The sequence below is a fragment of the Sorex fumeus genome, unplaced genomic scaffold (assembly GCF_029834395.1).
Source record: "Sorex fumeus unplaced genomic scaffold, SorFum_2.1 ptg000037l, whole genome shotgun sequence".
Lineage (NCBI taxonomy): Eukaryota > Metazoa > Chordata > Mammalia > Eulipotyphla > Soricidae > Sorex > Sorex fumeus.
This window is the reverse complement of record NW_026606094.1, coordinates 43,846,590-43,863,373: the sequence shown is the minus strand read 5'-3', so window position 1 is coordinate 43,863,373 and position 16,784 is coordinate 43,846,590. Positions and strand designations below refer to the sequence as shown.

The following is a 16,784-nucleotide window of genomic DNA, read 5'->3' as shown; positions in this document are numbered from 1 at the left end:
CTTCACACTTTTGGAAAAGTTTATTAGTAGTTAGTGAGGGTATCAGTACCTTGACTAAATATCAGGGAAAATAGAAAGTGACTTGGGGATGTAATGGGTTTGTTTCCCATAGAAAGACATTTCATTTGCTGTACAAAATGTCTGCACTGCTGTCAGCAGAAGGAAGGGCATGAGGCCCTCTCCTCACTGGGTTTTTCCACCTTTTAATTAAGATGCCGCTAGTCCAGTGATGGTCGATCACATGCCACCTGCCAGAGCACAGCCATGTGCCCCCACAGCTCCAAGGGAGGCAGAACGTTTGCACTCCTAGTTCTGGAATAGAGAGGGCACGAGGGAACCAGATTATGGAAGGTGAATCAGCTGGACAGAGAGGAAAATAGTGTTTAAAAATATTGTCTGCCGTAGAGGCAGGGGTGGGGTCCATGGGAGGAATATTGGGGATGTTGGTGGTGGAAAATGGACAGTGGTGGAGGGATGGGCGTTCAATCATTTTATGACTGAAACTCAATCATGAGAGCTTTGTAACTATCTCACAGTGATTCAATTAAAATATAAAATTAAAAAAAATAAAACACACACACACACATTGTTGCTGCTTGAAATAGTACAGTGGGGAGGGCATTTGTCTTGCTTGAGGCTGATCCAAGTTCCATCCCTAGTACACCACATGGTCCTCTGAACACCACCAGTGCAGAGCCAGGAGTAACCCCTGAGCATCACCAGGTGTGACCCAGAAAGCAAAACAACAACAACAACAAAACAAACAAATTGCTGTTTAAACCAGTGTCTTGAGACCCCATTGTCCTCATTGTCCCATGGTGCCAAATTCTGAATCCAGACCATGACTGTGAACATCTTTCACTGCTTTTGTTTTGTACAGTTTAGATTTTGTTAGCAAGATAAGCTACTTAAATAATATGGTTCATGACAAGTATTAGGATAATGAATTACTGTTCTTCTCTCCGGCAGCCTAAAGATGTAAGTGAAGATGACATAAAATCTGTGTTCTTTTCATGGGTACAGCAGTCTACTACCACCACACTTCCTTTAATAATATCAGAGGAAGAATACATTAAACTGAGAATTAAAGATGGTAGGTACATTTTATTTATTTTGCTTTTTTTTCAATTGAAGTCATCAATTTTTTAATTGTTTTTTTCCCAACGTGTGACATGTGAACAGACAGTGTACCTAGTGGCCATTAAGATTTAACATGTTAGAGAATGCCTTTATCTAAATTTCAATAAATTTGGTATTTAAACTAGATTATTTCACCTCAGCACTGGTACAAACTATGCACTTACTACTTTCTTTCCAATAGGGCTGAAGGAGTTTTGTCTGAATACAGTTCATTCTTGGGGAAAAGAAAAAGAAAAAAGTATTTTTCTGTTGAGTACCAGTCTTCTGCAAAAGATCCCACTACAAGTAACTATATACTATTGAATATTAAATGGATTGACAGTTGTTACATGTGATTGATATAAAGTGAATTTATCTGTATGACTGTGCATCATAAAATGCCTAAGAGGAATTAATAAGTTGATTTAAAATATTTTTTATGATCTCTTTATTTACACAAATTATTATCTTAAATTTAAAATCAATACCCTGACAGAAATTAAGTTTCAAAGAGTTGATTTTGCTAACTGGCAAATGAATCATGGTTTTAAATTCTTCTACTAATGAAACAAAATATTACTTTTAGTGGTTTGAATTTTTTTATTAGGGTTTGATTTTTAACATTTGTATTCTCACTTGCAATTTTGATTTATTACCCTTATTGTTTTGGCAGTTTTAAAATTCTGAATTCACTAATATTATCTAATCTGATTCCTTCTAGAACTATTTTGAAAGTGGTCATTTTATTTATTTATTTATTTATTTTTATTAGTGAGACTTCATGAGGAATAGTTGTAGACTTACAAATTTTTGTGCTTGGGCCTCAAGAAAGTGGTCATTTTAGAATAATATGTTTATATATGATATTCATGTGATTACAGAATCAAAGGTGCTATGGTCATTTTAATTCTGTGATTTGGAACTAGACATACTGTTTCCCCACTTTTGAATTTGAGTAATTTAAGAAATAGCACCAATCAAGATGCTATTTTGCATGCAGCCAACCCAGGTTCCATCCCATCCAACCTATGTGGTCCTCTGGGACATGCCAGGAATGACCCCTCACACCATTAGGCATGCACCACCATCCCCTTCCCCCCCCCCCAAATAGAATTTCTTGGGATTGGATAGCAGGTAGGGCACTTGCCTTGCATGCAGGTTTGATTCTTAGCATCCCGTATGGTCTCCTGAGAACCCCTTGGCCAGGCCAGCTGCTGAGTGCAATTACTAGGAGTCAGCACAGCCTCGTATGGCCCCCAAACAAAACAACAACAAAAGAATTGTGAAACGAATAAATGTGACACAAAGTAAAATTGCAAATAAAAATACATTTATAAACTGTTATGGCAAAGACATTCTTTACTATTTTTGATCAAACGTATTTATGTTCTTTGAGTAAAAATGAGTAAAAATATTGTCAATACTATTTTAAGGAATGTTCTCGCATGTGCAATATATCTTTTCTCCCCAGTGAAACAGAACCAGAAATTCAGTTTCATGGGACCTGAAAATACAGGCAAAGTATTTACTTTTGATATGTAAACCTGATTTTTCCTTGCTACTATAGGTCCTTCTAGATCCTATGGTAAAAGAAGAAAACAATGAGGAAATTGACTTTATCCTTCCTTTTTTAAAGCTGAACTGCTTGGGGTAAGAATTTATGGCCAAACTAGCATGTTTTACAGACATATTTATATTTTTCCTGCAAGGTTTTATGTATAAATACATAAATTATTAAATTTGTTATAATTTTGGTCATGGTCACAGTCTTCCCGTTGTTCATCGATTTGTTCGAGCGGGCTCAGTAACGTCTCCATCGTGAGACTTGTTGTTACTGTGTTTGGCATATCGAATACATCACGGGGAGCTTGCCAGGCTCTGCCGTGCGGGCGAGATACTCTCGGTAGCTTGCCAGTCTCTCCGAGAGGGGCGGAGGAATCAAACCGGGCTTGGCCAGGCCAGCTGCTCACAAGGCAAACGCCCTACCTCTGTGCTATCACTCCTGCCCTCCCGTAATTTTACTAATGAATTAATCTTTTTTTTTTTGAGAATTTTTTCTGTTTCCATACCTAGATTAATAATTTGTCTTCTTAGATAACTAAAGGTATGAAGCTTATTAGAAATTTTACTTTGAGGGGCTGGAGCAATAGCACAGTGGGTAGGGCATTTGCCTTGCACGCGGCCGACATGGGTTCGATTCCCAGCATCCCATATGGTCCCCTGAGCACCACCAGGAGTGATTCCTGAGTGCAGAGCCAGGAGTAACCCCTGTGCATCACCGCATGTGACCCAAAAAGCAAAAAAAAAAAAAAAGAAATTTTACTTTGAGAATTGTTATTTATGAAGAAATCAACTATAATGACCTGGAGCATAAGTGTTTGAATAAAATAATGATTCTTAGAACTAATGCATTTATTTTAATAGTTAAATCCAAAAATGTTAGTTGAATGTCTTAAACTATTTCAAATTAAGTTATTCCTTTATTGCTGTAACTGTAATAAGTTTTCTATTGTTAATGTAATTCTGAACTAGAATACAAATCTGGAAAAAGCTTCTGATATGTTTTCTCTTACATAAGAACCTCACATAAAATTTAACTCATAATTCTTCACAGAAGCCATTAGCAAATGGGGTAGCAGAGGTTTGATTTCCTGAAATAGTATAATCTTTAACTGTTTTAGTGAAAAGATTAAGCTTTCATAATATTTCATGTGTCATGATAATCAGGTAGAAAGTAAAGTCTTTTCCATTCAGACTAATTTTAGGAATTGATGTTTCTTTTATAAATTAAATGATAGATTCAAGAAGGGAGTTGAAGGGATTGGAGTGATAGAAAAGCATGCAGGGTCTTTGCCTTGCACATGGCCAATCCGAACTCAATCCCTGGCACCCCATTTGGTCCCCCAAGTACAGCCAGGAGTAATTCCTGAGTGCAAAGCCTGAGTATTGCCACGTGTGTCCCCAAAACAAAAACTGTATTTCATAGGTTACAAATAGGAGAAAATTAGTCTTTGTTTAGTATAATATTCTAAAATTCCTGTTTATGTCAGAGAGATAGCTTGCCTTGCACATGGCCAGTTCTGATTTGATCTCTGGTACTGTAAATGGTTCCCTGAGCACCCCACGGGTGACTCTTGAGCACTGCCAGGTGTGAGCAAGTCTGTCTACAAACACACACACAAAGTTCACACAGGAAAATTTTTTTATGACTAAGAAAAATTTCCCAGTTACAATTATTGACCACTAAAGCAAAATATATGTTTTTGTGTGTTAAGTAAGACACATTCCTAAAGGAGTGCTTGTAGGGCAAAATTTTTAGTGGTTGGACTCATTTGAAAAAGAGAAAAAAACTGGCTTTAAAAGCTGTGACTCTGATTTAGCATACTTCAGCATACTTTTTATCAATTAAAAGAGAAGTTTTAAGATTTAACTGTTTTAAGAATCATGAACTAACCCTGAACATTTCAGAATTTGTTTTTTGTAGGTTTTTATCCTGAGTCAGTGTTGTGTCATATTGCAACTTACCTGTTTTGCAGAGGTGTGTGTTCCATAGGCGTCTCCTCCACAGAGCACATCACTCAGAGCCTCCTGGGGCGCCCTCTCTCTCGGCAGCTCATGGCCCTCATGGCAGGACTTAGGAATGGAGGCCTTTTGCTCACAGGAGGAAAGGTATGTGTAAAATATGCTCATTTTCACTAATAGTAACTTTAGCTCCTCTTTCTGGCTTTTCTGTCTTCTCTTATATGTGCTTGTTAATACAAGATGTAGAAAGCATTCTTTCATTTCATAATTTTGAATGCCTTTTATTAAATATTGGGGGGAAAGGTGATACTAAATTGATACTAAAAGGTAAAGGTAAAGGCCCTCCCGTTGATCGTCGATTTGCTCGAGCGGGCCCAGTAACGTCTCCATTGGAGACTTTGTTGTTACTGTGTCTGGCATATCGAATACTCTCGGTAGCTTGCCGGGCTCTCCGAGAGGGGCGGAGGAATCGAACTCGGGTCGGCCATGTTGGCCGCGTGTAAGGCGAACGCCCTACCCGCTGTGCTATCGCTCCAGCCCCAAATTGATACTAAATAAGACTAATGTTCTCCCTGCCTTTATCGCTCCCTCCCCCGTACCAGCTGATTTGATTGTATGATTTTTCTTAATGATAGGTTCTATTGATTTTCATATATTGAACCAGTCTTTCATCCCTGTAAAAAAACAAACAACACTAACCTACTTTGGTAACATGCTGAATGAAGTCAGTCTGAAGGAAAGGGAGGGATGAGTATTTATGAAGTAATTCTTTCCCAGTTTTTCTTCACTCTCTGACATCCTCCTGAATCTGGATCTTCACTCTCCTCTTCCTTAGTTTTTGCTTCATGATAAATGTCACCCACCATAATGTGATCATAAAGGTCCAGAGAACAGTTGGGTTCTTTTTCCTCCAACTTTGTTGTGATTTAATTGGCATATAATGTTGGGTAGTATTTGATTGATGAGATTGACTGTTGATGGTTGCCACAGTGACAGAAGGTAATTCCGTGATTAAATATATTAACTTTCTTATGAAGCAACTGTTTTCTAGGGATGTGGAAAATCAACATTAGCCAAGGCAATTTGTAAAGAAGCATATGAAACATTGGATGCCCATGTGGAGACGATTGACTGTAAAGCTTTACGAGGTACAAATGCAGTTAAAACTAAATACCCTTTTATGTAGATAGAAATGTTGTTATTTAGTGTTCTTAGTTAATGAATGCAAATGTCTAACTGCTATTTATCAGTCATTAGAATACCATAGGAAATTTGCACTTCTAATATTTTTATTCATTTTGGATTTGGGGGCCACTCCCAGCAGTGCCCAGAGCTTACTCCTGGTTCTGTGCTCAGGGGTCACTCCTGGTGGGCTTGGGGAATCATGTGGTACTGGAGTTGGCTGTGCGCAAGGCAAACACCTTACCCCTGAATTTTCTCTCTGGCCTCTGACATTTTAATGTTCTCGAAAAAAAATTTAAACCCTTTGAGCTTGATGGAATCCTCTGGCTACCCACCCCCACCCCCACAGTGTCCCCCCACAGGAGCACTCAGTGCTCAGGACCCCTTCTGTGGATACTCGGTGTAGTGGTGTGGTACTGAGTCCTTTGCAGCCTTCTGTTATTCTGTAGTGGCTCGGTGCTCAGTCCAGCTGTGTTGGGGGCCACCAGCCAGTGGTGGTTGTGGGCCACAGGGTGTTAAGGCTCTAGCTCAGGCCCAAGCCTGCTGTGCATGGACTTGGCCATCAGCACTCGCACCCTTGCCCAGGGAGATCTTTCGTGTTTGTAACCAAATTCCTGGAAACGCCGGCTGTGCCACTCTGAGAAAGGGTGTCGAGTGTGCCCTAAATCATCGCCAAGTCTCCTTGGAGGAAAGAAGCTGTCTCGGGGAAGGGAAGGTGGTTGGTAGTCGACAGCAGGAAGGGAATTATGATTCACCACAAGAACTTTTGTGTTCTTAGAAGATTTTTGTTATCTGCATGGTTGTCTGTGTGGTTTCTTTATCTGGGGGCCACACCTAGCAGGGCAGGGGAGCTCTTCCCTGCAATAATGAGGGAACCATATGGTGCTGGGATTGAATGCAGAGCTCCAGGATACAAGCCTGTACCCCAACCGTTCGAGCCAGCTCTTGTCCCTATCCAGTTTTTAAAAGTCGGAAAGTTTTTATGTAAGTAGTTTGTTTTACCTCTTTTGCCATGATATCAAGCAGTCTTCACTAGTCATTATATTCAGATATTTTAGTCTACAGTAAGAAACTAAAGGGCAGCCCTTAAACACCCACAACTTCAGATGAGGTGTTGCTGTTGAGGTGGTTTTAGAGATATTGTTTATTTATATATTTTTAATTTTTATTAGTGAAACACCATGAGGTACAGTTGTAGACTTACAGATTTTTGTGCTTGGGTTTCAGTTATACAATGATCGAACACCCATCCCTCCACCAGTGCCCATTCTCCACCACCACTGATCCCAGTATCCCTCCCACCCCTCATCTCCCCCATCCCACCTTGCCTCTGTGGCAGGGCATTCCCTTTTGTTCTCTCTCCTTTTGGGTGCTGTGGTTTGCAAAAGAAGCATTGAGTGGCAGTCATGTTCAGTCTGTAGTCTACTTTCAGCATGCATCTCCCATCCTGGGAGGATCCTCCCAACATCCTTTATTTGGTACTCCCTTTAGAGACATTGTTTATGTTTGTGTCCTGCTTTAAGCATCAGAAAGAATTTTAGCTCCTTGACATGCACTTGGAATTTTATGGTGGATATATTTTTATTTATGTTTTTTGCGATTTTGTTTTCTTTGAAAATTAAAACTTCATAATTCAGGAAATTTGAAGCCAAATCTGATTCAAATATAGCTACTCTAAGATCTCAAAACTGCTACGTCCGTGTGCAATTTTACCTGGATTCTGAACCTTTACTCTCATTTAGACTTTTTCTGCATCCTGCTTTTATTTTATTGTTTTGTTATAAGCCGTCAGAAAGTATCTGTGGAATGAGGCTCAGTTTATAAACAAATATAGACTGAAGTTGTTGCAGAATGTTCTTTTTTTTTTTTTAGTTTTAAAAAAGTTCAGCACTTTTTCTGAGTTCTTTGCAGCCATATTATTTAAACCTTGTTAATGACGAACAAATTGTGATGACTGACTTATGTTTCAAATACTTTGTAGAAATCAACTTTTAGCTTTTTTAGTGCCTTCATAAACGGAAGTTTGAAATTTCCTTGCTCTGAGGTAACAGTGAAATCACTTCCTGTCGTTTGCATTAAGGGAAAAGGCTGGAAAACATACAGAAATCTCTGGAGGCGGCTTTCTCGGAGGCCGTGTGGAGGCAGCCTTCTGTCATTCTGCTTGATGACCTGGACCTTCTCGTTGGGCTGCCTGTACTTCCAGAACATGAGCATGGGCCTGACACCATGCAGAGCCAACGACTTGCATATGGTAACACATCAACTCATTGGCTTCAGGCCCTTGTGTCTAGTCAGACAGCGTTTTCAGCCGTCAGGGTCAATTTGCTCTCTACAGAGGAAAGCAAAAAAAAAAAAAAAAAATCATTCCAAATATCATTTATATTGGCAATCATTTATATTGGAGGTGCTATGTTGTGTCACCTTTTTGTTGTTGTTGTTGTCTGTTCTGGGGCCAAACCTGGCAGTGTTCAGGGCTTACTCAGACTCTGTGCTCAGGGATCACTCCTGGTACGCTCAGGAGACCATATAGGGTGCCGGGAATCAAACCTGGATTGGTCATGTGCAAAGCCAGTGCCCGATCTGCTATATTATTGCTCCAACCTGATACTCCACTTTAAGTTGATATTTTTAATTTGATTTGTGAAAGTGCCCAGCAGGCTTCAGGGGCTACTTCCAGCTTGGTGCTCAGGGACCTTGTGGTACTAGGGGTTGAACCCAGGCCTACTGCAGGCAAAGCATGTACTCCAACTAGTCGAGTTCTTTAGCCCCTAGGTAATTTGTTTTAATAAATACATACTTTTGAACTTTCATGTTCCTTTTTACTAGGATTTCACACTGTATTGCTTAATTCTAGCTTTGAACAACATAATGAAAGAATTTATTTCTATGGGAAGTTTGGTTGCACTCATTGCCACCAGCCAGTCTCAGCATTCGCTACATCCTTTACTTGTGTCTGCTCAAGGAATTCATATATTTCAGTGCATTCAACATCTTCAGCCTCCAAATCAGGTAATGTACTACTTGAGTGGGTAACATACTACTTGTGAAGATTACTGACATATGTTCCTCCTTACAGAGTTTTTTAAATTTAATGATGAATGACTTGGAACTTCTGCCAGTATAAATGATCTTTGGACTATTTAGAAGTTGGGTCAGGAGAGAGAGAACATAGTGGGTAGGACTCTTGCCTTGCACATTGCTGACCTGAGTTTGATCCTCAGTGCTGCTTATGATTGTCTAAGTCCCGCCAGGAGTGCTCCCTGAGCACAGCCAGGTGTGGGCCCAAAACCAAAACAAATAAAAGATATGGTGCTTGTTGTGTTAGAAGCACAGCATTTTGTTTTTTGTTTGGTTTTGGTTTCCTGGGGGGTATCACCCAACAGTGCTCTGAACTTCTTGCTCTGCACTCCAGGGTCACTCCTGACAGACTCTGGGGACTATTTGGGGTGCTGGGGATGAAACCCAGGTTTGCCACATGCAAAGAAAGCATGTTACCTGCTATATTTTTGCTCCAGCTCCCTAGATGCACACTTTAAAAAAATTCTTTAAATTCTATTCCATGAAAAAGAAGATAATTATTATTTTTTAATTAATTAACTTTTGGGTTTTTTTGGGGGGAGGGGCAACCATACTTGCAGTGGCCAGGGCTTACTGCTGGCTCTTAGGAATTACTACTGGTGGTGCTCGGGAGAACATATGAGATGCCAGGGACTGAACCCTGGGTCAACTGCATGCAAGACAAATGCCCTTCTTGCTGTACTATCACACTGGCCTGAATTGTTTTTTTAAAAAATAATTTTAATTTATTATTAAAGTAATGCATTTGGTCATATACTTCAGGTGTGCAGCATTAAAAATCAGTGTGTGTAGGGCTGGAGTGATAACACAACAGGTAGGGCCTTGCATGCAGCCTTGCACATGGCCACCTGGGTTCGATTTCCAGCATCCCATATGGTCCCCCGAGTACTGCTAGGAGCAATTTCTGAACATCGCTGGGTATGACCCAAAAAGAAAAAAAAAATTTGTGTGTGTATATGTACTGTATTAACTTCTCCACTGAAGGTACAAACCATTTGAAATACTTCTACTTTTCAAGGAAATTTTATTTTGGAAAACATTCCTTTTTTCATTAAAGGTGTTTTGTTGTTGTTTTGCTTTGTCACACCCAGCAGTGCTCAGGACTTACTCCTGGCTCTGTGCTTAGAGATCACTGTTGGCATGGCTTGAAGGAATGTATAGGATGCCAGGGATTGAACCTGGGTCAGCCAAGTGCAAGGCAAGCACACTATTCATTGTATCGCTCTAGCTCAGTTTTCTTTTTTTCTTAATATCCTATTTAGAAGACAACAAGCTCTGGAGATTCTGAAATACTTAATTTCTGACTGTTGAGATTTCTTGGTATTTAGTACTGAATGGTCTTAGGAATAAGGTTTGTAGGCAAAAACAAATGAACTGGTATTACTTAAAGAAATCTTCTGGGGCCAGCAAGATTGCAGCAAGGGTTGGGCCACATGCTTTTTCATGTACGAGCTCCAGGTTCAATTCCTGGCACTGTGTTCTTGAGCACCTACAGGTATGGCACAAACAAAATACTACTGGAAAGGTAAAGGTAAAGGCCCTCCCGTTGTTCATCGATTTGCTCGAGTGGGCCCAGTAACGTCTCCATTGGAGACTTTGTTGTTACTGTGTTTGGCATATCAGATACGTCATGGGTAGCTTGCCAGGCTCTGCCGTGCGGGCGAAATACTCTTGGTAGCTTGCTGGGCTCTCCGAGAGGGGTGGAGGAATCGAACTTGGGTCGGCCATGTTGGCTGCATGCAAGGCAAATGCCCTACTGCTGTGCTATCGCTCCAGCCCACTACTGGAAAAGGAAATAATATTTACCAATGTGATTTTTGTTTCTTGGTTTTTTTTTTTTTTTCAGTTTTACTAAGGTAAAATAAAGACCACAAATTCACTTAAGTGTGCAGTTTGATGTTTGATCAGTTTTAACAAATATATTGCGCATGATGCTATCACCATGTTTAAGGGAGCCAACGTTTCCATCTTTCCAGGAAGTTTTCTAGTACCCTTTCACAATCCATCATTGTTCGTGCCTACCAAAACACACACTAATTTGCTGTCTATCACTGTAGATTGTGTCAACCTATTTTTCCTCAAAATATTTGTACTAAAATTTGCAAGTGAGGGGCCAGAGTGATAGTGCAGTGGGAATGGCATTTGCACGTGGCTTCGATACCTAGCATCTTGTGGTTCCATGAGTACTGCCAACAGTAATTCCTGAGTGCAGAGCCAAGAGTAACCAGGAGTAACCCTTGAGCATCACTGGGTGTGACCCAAAAAAAGCAAGAAAAAAAATTGCAAGTGAGTAAAATTAAAATTGTGATTTTTATGTTCTTTTTTTCAGGAGCAACGATGTGAAATTTTGCATCACATAATAAAAAATAAACTGGACTGTGAAATCAACAAGTTCACTGATCTTAATCTGCAACAGATAGCTAAAGAAACAGAAGGGTTTGTGGCCAGAGATTTTACTGTGCTTGTGGATCGAGCTATACATTCTTGTCTCTCTCATCACAGTATATCAACAAAAGAGGGTATGTGGTACTGTTAAAACCCAAACTTGAAGGCTGGAGAGATAGCACAGTGGGTAGGGCATTTGCCTTGCATGCGGCCAACCGAGGTTCCATACCTGACACCCCCTGCAGTCCCCGGAGCCCACAAGAAGCAATTCCTGAGTGCAGAGCCAGGAGTAAGCCCTGAGTATAGCCAGGTATAGCTCAAAAACAAAATAAAAAAAAAACTAAAACCCTAAAAACTAAAATTGGAGGACCCCAGAGATAGTATAGGGATTAAGGTGTTTGCCTTAAGAACCAAATTCAATCTCTGGCACTTCATGTGGCACCAACCACTACCAGAGGTCATTCCTGAGCATAGAAATAGGAGTAGTCCCTGAGTACCACCAGGTGTGGCCCAACATCTCTCCCTCCCCTACCCCCCTCATAACACCAAACCTTAAATCTTTCCAATATGGAAAAATGCAGTTGTAGTTAAGGCAAGAACATCCCATTTAAGTATTCAAGTAAGCATTTAAATAGAAAACTGAGCTTTTCAGCTAATATAACATACTATAAAAATTTATGTACAAATACATCTGCCACAAAAATTTTTACTTTTTTTCTTAAAAAAACAGAATTAGTTTTAACAACTTTGGACTTCCAAAAGGCTCTCCAAGGATTTACTCCTGCATCTCTACGAAATGTAAACCTGCATAAACCTAGGGACCTGGGCTGGGATAAGATCGGTGGACTGCACGAGGTGCGACAGATACTCATGGATACTATCCAGCTGCCAGCCAAGGTACTTCAGTAAACTCAAGGACTGAACTCAGAGGAATCACTGAAGCCTTGTCTTTGGCTTTATGTGTTAACTTGCCCAATCTTTTTAATTTGCAAGTAGTGAGCGAGTGTCCAAATATTCAGCAGTAGTTTGGTAATTTAATAGTTTAAAAATTGTTTGATATATTCCTTGCCCCTGTACAAAGAAAGTTGGGTGATATTTATGGTGACTGTATTGTGATATGAACTGCACAAATCTTATGTTTTGCTTAAATCATTCCAGATTATAATTAAAGCACAATGATCTGTCAGCTGAAATTTGAACAAAGACTGGAATAAGCAGACCAGGCAGATGGCAGGATAAAGGGAACAGAGGTAGAGTATTCTTTAGAAGATCAGAAAGCAAAAGTCTAGGATAACTAGTGTCCGAGTCCCAGGAGGGAAGGATCATTGAGTTTAGGGACCTATGCCAAGAAGTAAAGAAAGGGTGGTAAAGACCTCCGTTCCCTATAAGTGGCTGTTGAATCCTGGGACTGAACACTGGCACTTCATGCATAGGGGGTGTGTCCCAGTACTTTGGGATAAAAGTGAGATTACATGGGCATGGAAGTACTTGCCAGGGAAATCATGACCTCAAATGCTGGACTAGGCAACACGTCTTAGTATCCAGATACATGTAGGCCATAAACATTATGGCTGAATATAAATTAGAGTGTAGAATGAGGCTGGAATTTTCTCAGCGGGTGTAAGTAGGTAAGTTAATAAGGGAGGGAACATCCCTCTATACTGCTGCTGATAGTTGCCTAACATTTGCCTTCCTTGTTCAGAATGTTCTTACTCTGTGAAAAATGGGTGATACAAAAGCTGATAAAAATCACTGATTCAGCATGGGAAGTCCTGGGAGGGGTTATTATTGTCGACGATCATCATGCATACTTGTCTCTTCCTTTCTTTGAATATATTTAAATAGTTAGCTTTCATAACTTGCCCTATGAACGATGCAAGTAGAAATATGTGTCGGAAAACTGGTTTTTATTTTCTAAATGTCATAGTTTTATGTTATAGACAAAACCAAAACAGTGAACAGGCTCCATGGTAGAATCCGTGCCCTGGATGTGTGGGGTCCTGGGTTTGATCCCCAGCACTGGAAAAAGGTATTTAGGTGCAAGGGCATAGCCCCAGGCATGTGCAAGGCCACAGCTTCAAAGCTCTTGAGTGTGCCACACAGTAAGAAACTGGCAAAAATGGAAACAGGTTTGGGTGAAGTTATATTTGTTTTATATAGAATATATTCCTTGGCCCAGCTAGAGAAAAGTCTGTGAGTTTATATGTTACTTTGAGGAATTTCATTTTCTCTTGTATACTATTTAAAAATGGAGCATTTGTTGCCATCCAATATTTAGTTATTTGTTTTAAACTTCAGCTCTTTTGTCTTCTGTGTTTTTTAGTATCCAGAATTATTTGCAAACTTGCCTATACGACAGAGAACGGGAGTGCTGATGTATGGTCCTCCTGGGACAGGAAAAACCTTGCTAGCTGGGGTAATTGCACGAGAGAGTGGAATGAATTTTATTAGTATCAAGGTATGGTTTGCGTTTTTTTTAAATTGAAGTAAACTGTACATAACATAGCTAGTTACTCTACAGTGTATAATTCAGAGGCATTATTTATTCATAGCACTGTACTTGTCTTTTCAAAACTCTTTTGTCTGTTTTTGGGGCACACCCAGTGATGTTCAGGGTTTCCTCCTGGTTCTGCACTCTCAGATCACTCCTGGTGGACTAGGAGGACCATGTGGAGTGACAGGGATTGAACCCAGGGTGCCTCCTTGAAAGGCAAGTGCCCTACCCACTGTACTATAACTCTGATCCCTTGTTTTAAAAGTTTTTTCAGTTGACTTTCAGAAATGATATATACAAGAAAATTTGTTTCCATAATTAAGATACAGGTTAAAGTAATTCATGGAACATTACATATCTTTGGAGTCACTAAAGATTTTTGTGTTTCATTTTGGGCCATACTGCCAGAGCACCTGGCTCTATCAGGGCACACTCCTGGCTGTGAGCTCAGGGATCATACGTGGAGGTGTGTGCGGGACCATGTGTGGTTGGTATTGGAGTTGTACCAGGTCAACCCCATTGAAGGCAATCTGCTGTACTTTTTCTGTGACCCATGGGGTTCTCCAAATATTTTAATAGGTACACTTTTCCCCCTTTAAAATGATTCATTACTAAGTAAATTATTATTCAGTATGTTACATGTGGTGGTGGCTGGTCCTGGAGGTCTTCGGCTGCCACCACCACCATGCTGAGACCACTCTCCACACACCTGAAGGTACCGGCAGAGGAACAAAGGCAAGCAGGTCCCAGGGCTAAGATCTCCAAGCCTACTCGGATCAGGGCTGAGCATCCTCCACCCAGATCCTCCGAATTCCAGTAGGCGGGGGTCACACCCAACAACTGGCACCCTGGCACCATGTAATCCCATCAACGGCCAAGACTCAGAGACTATAAAAACCAGCTCTTGGAACCGCGTGGCCACATTTGCAGCCACACGACATCTTATTTTGACATTATCTCATTCCTACTTTGGACAAACTGGCAGGCTACCGAATGTAACCTGCCCACACGGCAGAATCTGGCAAACTCCCCGTGGCGTACCCAATATGCCAAATACCAGTAACAATGATGGGTCTCATTCTCCTAAAGAGCCTTGAATATAGCACTTTATTAAAAATCTCAGGGCTAGGATGAAGGAGACGTTACTGGGGCCTGCTCGAGGCAATCGACGAATAACAGGATGGTCGTGATTCGTCATCGTGATGTTACATGTGGTGGACAGTTATTTTGCAGTGGGGATTGAGCAGTCAGCATAGGCTTTTTGGAACAAACATTCTAGCACTGATTTGTTTGGAGTGACAATAAAAGGTATATTGGACAGAGCTCTGTCTATAGTCAGGTGCAGCAGGAAATCTCCAGGATGCCAAGAAGCATAAGTTGTAGACTCTCAGGAGCGGCTGCAGATGGGAATGTCAGGCAGACCCTTTCAGGATGTGGCAGTCTGTCAGAGATCTAAGTAACATGAAACAATGAGCCATAAGAATGTAAGGGGGGGGAGGGGCTGGAGCGATAGCGCACTGGGTATGGCATTTACCTTGCACGCGGCAGACCCAGGTTCAATTCCCAGCATCCCATGTGGTCCCCTGAGCACCGCCAGGAGTAATTCCTGAGTGCATGAGCCAGGAGTGACCCCTGTGCATTGCCAGGTGTGACCCAAAAAGCAAAAAATAAAAAAGACTAAGTTTCATTCCTTTTTTTTAAAAAAAAGAATGTAAAGGGACAGGGGCTACAGCGATAGTACAGCCGGTAGGGCATTTGCCTTACATGCGGCCGACCTGGGTTGGCTCCCCAGCATCCCATATGGCCCCCAAGCACCACCAGGAGTATTTTCTGAGTGCAGTTACAGGAGTAACCTTTGTGCATCACCAGGCTCTGTACATCAGTAGGTATCACCCCAAAAGCCAATATATATATATATATATATATATATATAAAAGGTAAAGGTAAAGGCCCTCCCGTTGATCGTCGATTTGCTCGAGCGGGCCCAGTAACGTCTCCATTGGAGACTTTGCTGTTACTGTGTCTGGCATATCGAATACTCTCGGTAGCTTGCCGGGCTCTCCGAGAGGGGCGGAGAAATAGAACTCGGGTCGGCCATGTTGGCCGCTTGTAAGGCGAACGCCCTACCCGCTGTGCTATATATATTTATATATATTTTTATATATATGGACAAATCTAAGCAGAGGAAACACCAACTATAGTACGATATTCTTGTGTTGAATTGTTGAATTGTTGAATCATATTAAAACTTTTCCTTGAATGCGCTTAGGCCTTCAGTTAAATAAAAGTTATAAGGTCTTTTAATAATTTTGTCTTAATTCTGCCTTAATTTTATTTTTACTAATAGGGACCAGAGTTACTCAGCAAATATATTGGAGCGAGTGAACAAGCTGTTCGGGATATTTTTATTAGGTGGGTTATCTAAGAATTTTTTAATTAAGTTTTATCAGACAGCATTTTTTAATCTTGTTTTGAGGAACTGCTACTTGAAACCTATGATTTATGTGAATTGTTAATAACCTAGGGGAAGTACTCTTTTTCACCAAATAATCTTTAAATATAGTACATCTAGATGTAGAACTGTTCATGTTAGGAATAATTAGGACTTGACCAAAGACCATGTTAAAAATAGTACAGGAATATATGAGATATTATTATGATCTTTATTTCAGCATATTTGAAACTTGGGTGACAGACAAAATTAACCAAAGAAATCAGAATATGAAGAGTCTATAACAGTAAGAGAAAAATGAATCACTAGTTATTGTACACCCATTAAACAACAGACCCCAGTAGGTTTTATAGGAGAATTTTACTGGACTTTGCAGAAGCAGATCATTCAATCAGATGTCGTACCCAGATTTTGCTTCCCGGCCGTGTTCTCTTTTATTAAGATACTAGTTGGTTTTCTGTAATCAGCATGACAGGTGTTTTGTATTGGGGTACTTCTCCAGACTGAGCCACCCCTTCGGCCATGGATTGACATTTCTTTCCATTTAGAGAA

The 16,784-nt window shown here is 40.5% G+C and overlaps 1 protein-coding gene across 1 annotated transcript in view; it reads left to right on the top strand.

The window, feature by feature from the left end:
- PEX1 (peroxisomal biogenesis factor 1) overlaps positions 1-16,784 on the top strand; it is a 37,356-nt gene that overhangs the window by 12,261 nt on the left and 8,311 nt on the right. The window contains exons 7-17 of the mRNA XM_056118062.1: positions 970-1,093; positions 1,322-1,425; positions 2,687-2,769; positions 4,656-4,788; positions 5,693-5,789; positions 7,904-8,074; positions 8,678-8,832; positions 11,231-11,420; positions 12,017-12,183; positions 13,610-13,744; positions 16,128-16,192. Of these exons, the coding sequence (XP_055974037.1) occupies positions 970-1,093; positions 1,322-1,425; positions 2,687-2,769; positions 4,656-4,788; positions 5,693-5,789; positions 7,904-8,074; positions 8,678-8,832; positions 11,231-11,420; positions 12,017-12,183; positions 13,610-13,744; positions 16,128-16,192 (1,424 nt within the window). The remainder of the gene's footprint in view (positions 1-969; positions 1,094-1,321; positions 1,426-2,686; positions 2,770-4,655; positions 4,789-5,692; positions 5,790-7,903; positions 8,075-8,677; positions 8,833-11,230; positions 11,421-12,016; positions 12,184-13,609; positions 13,745-16,127; positions 16,193-16,784) is intronic.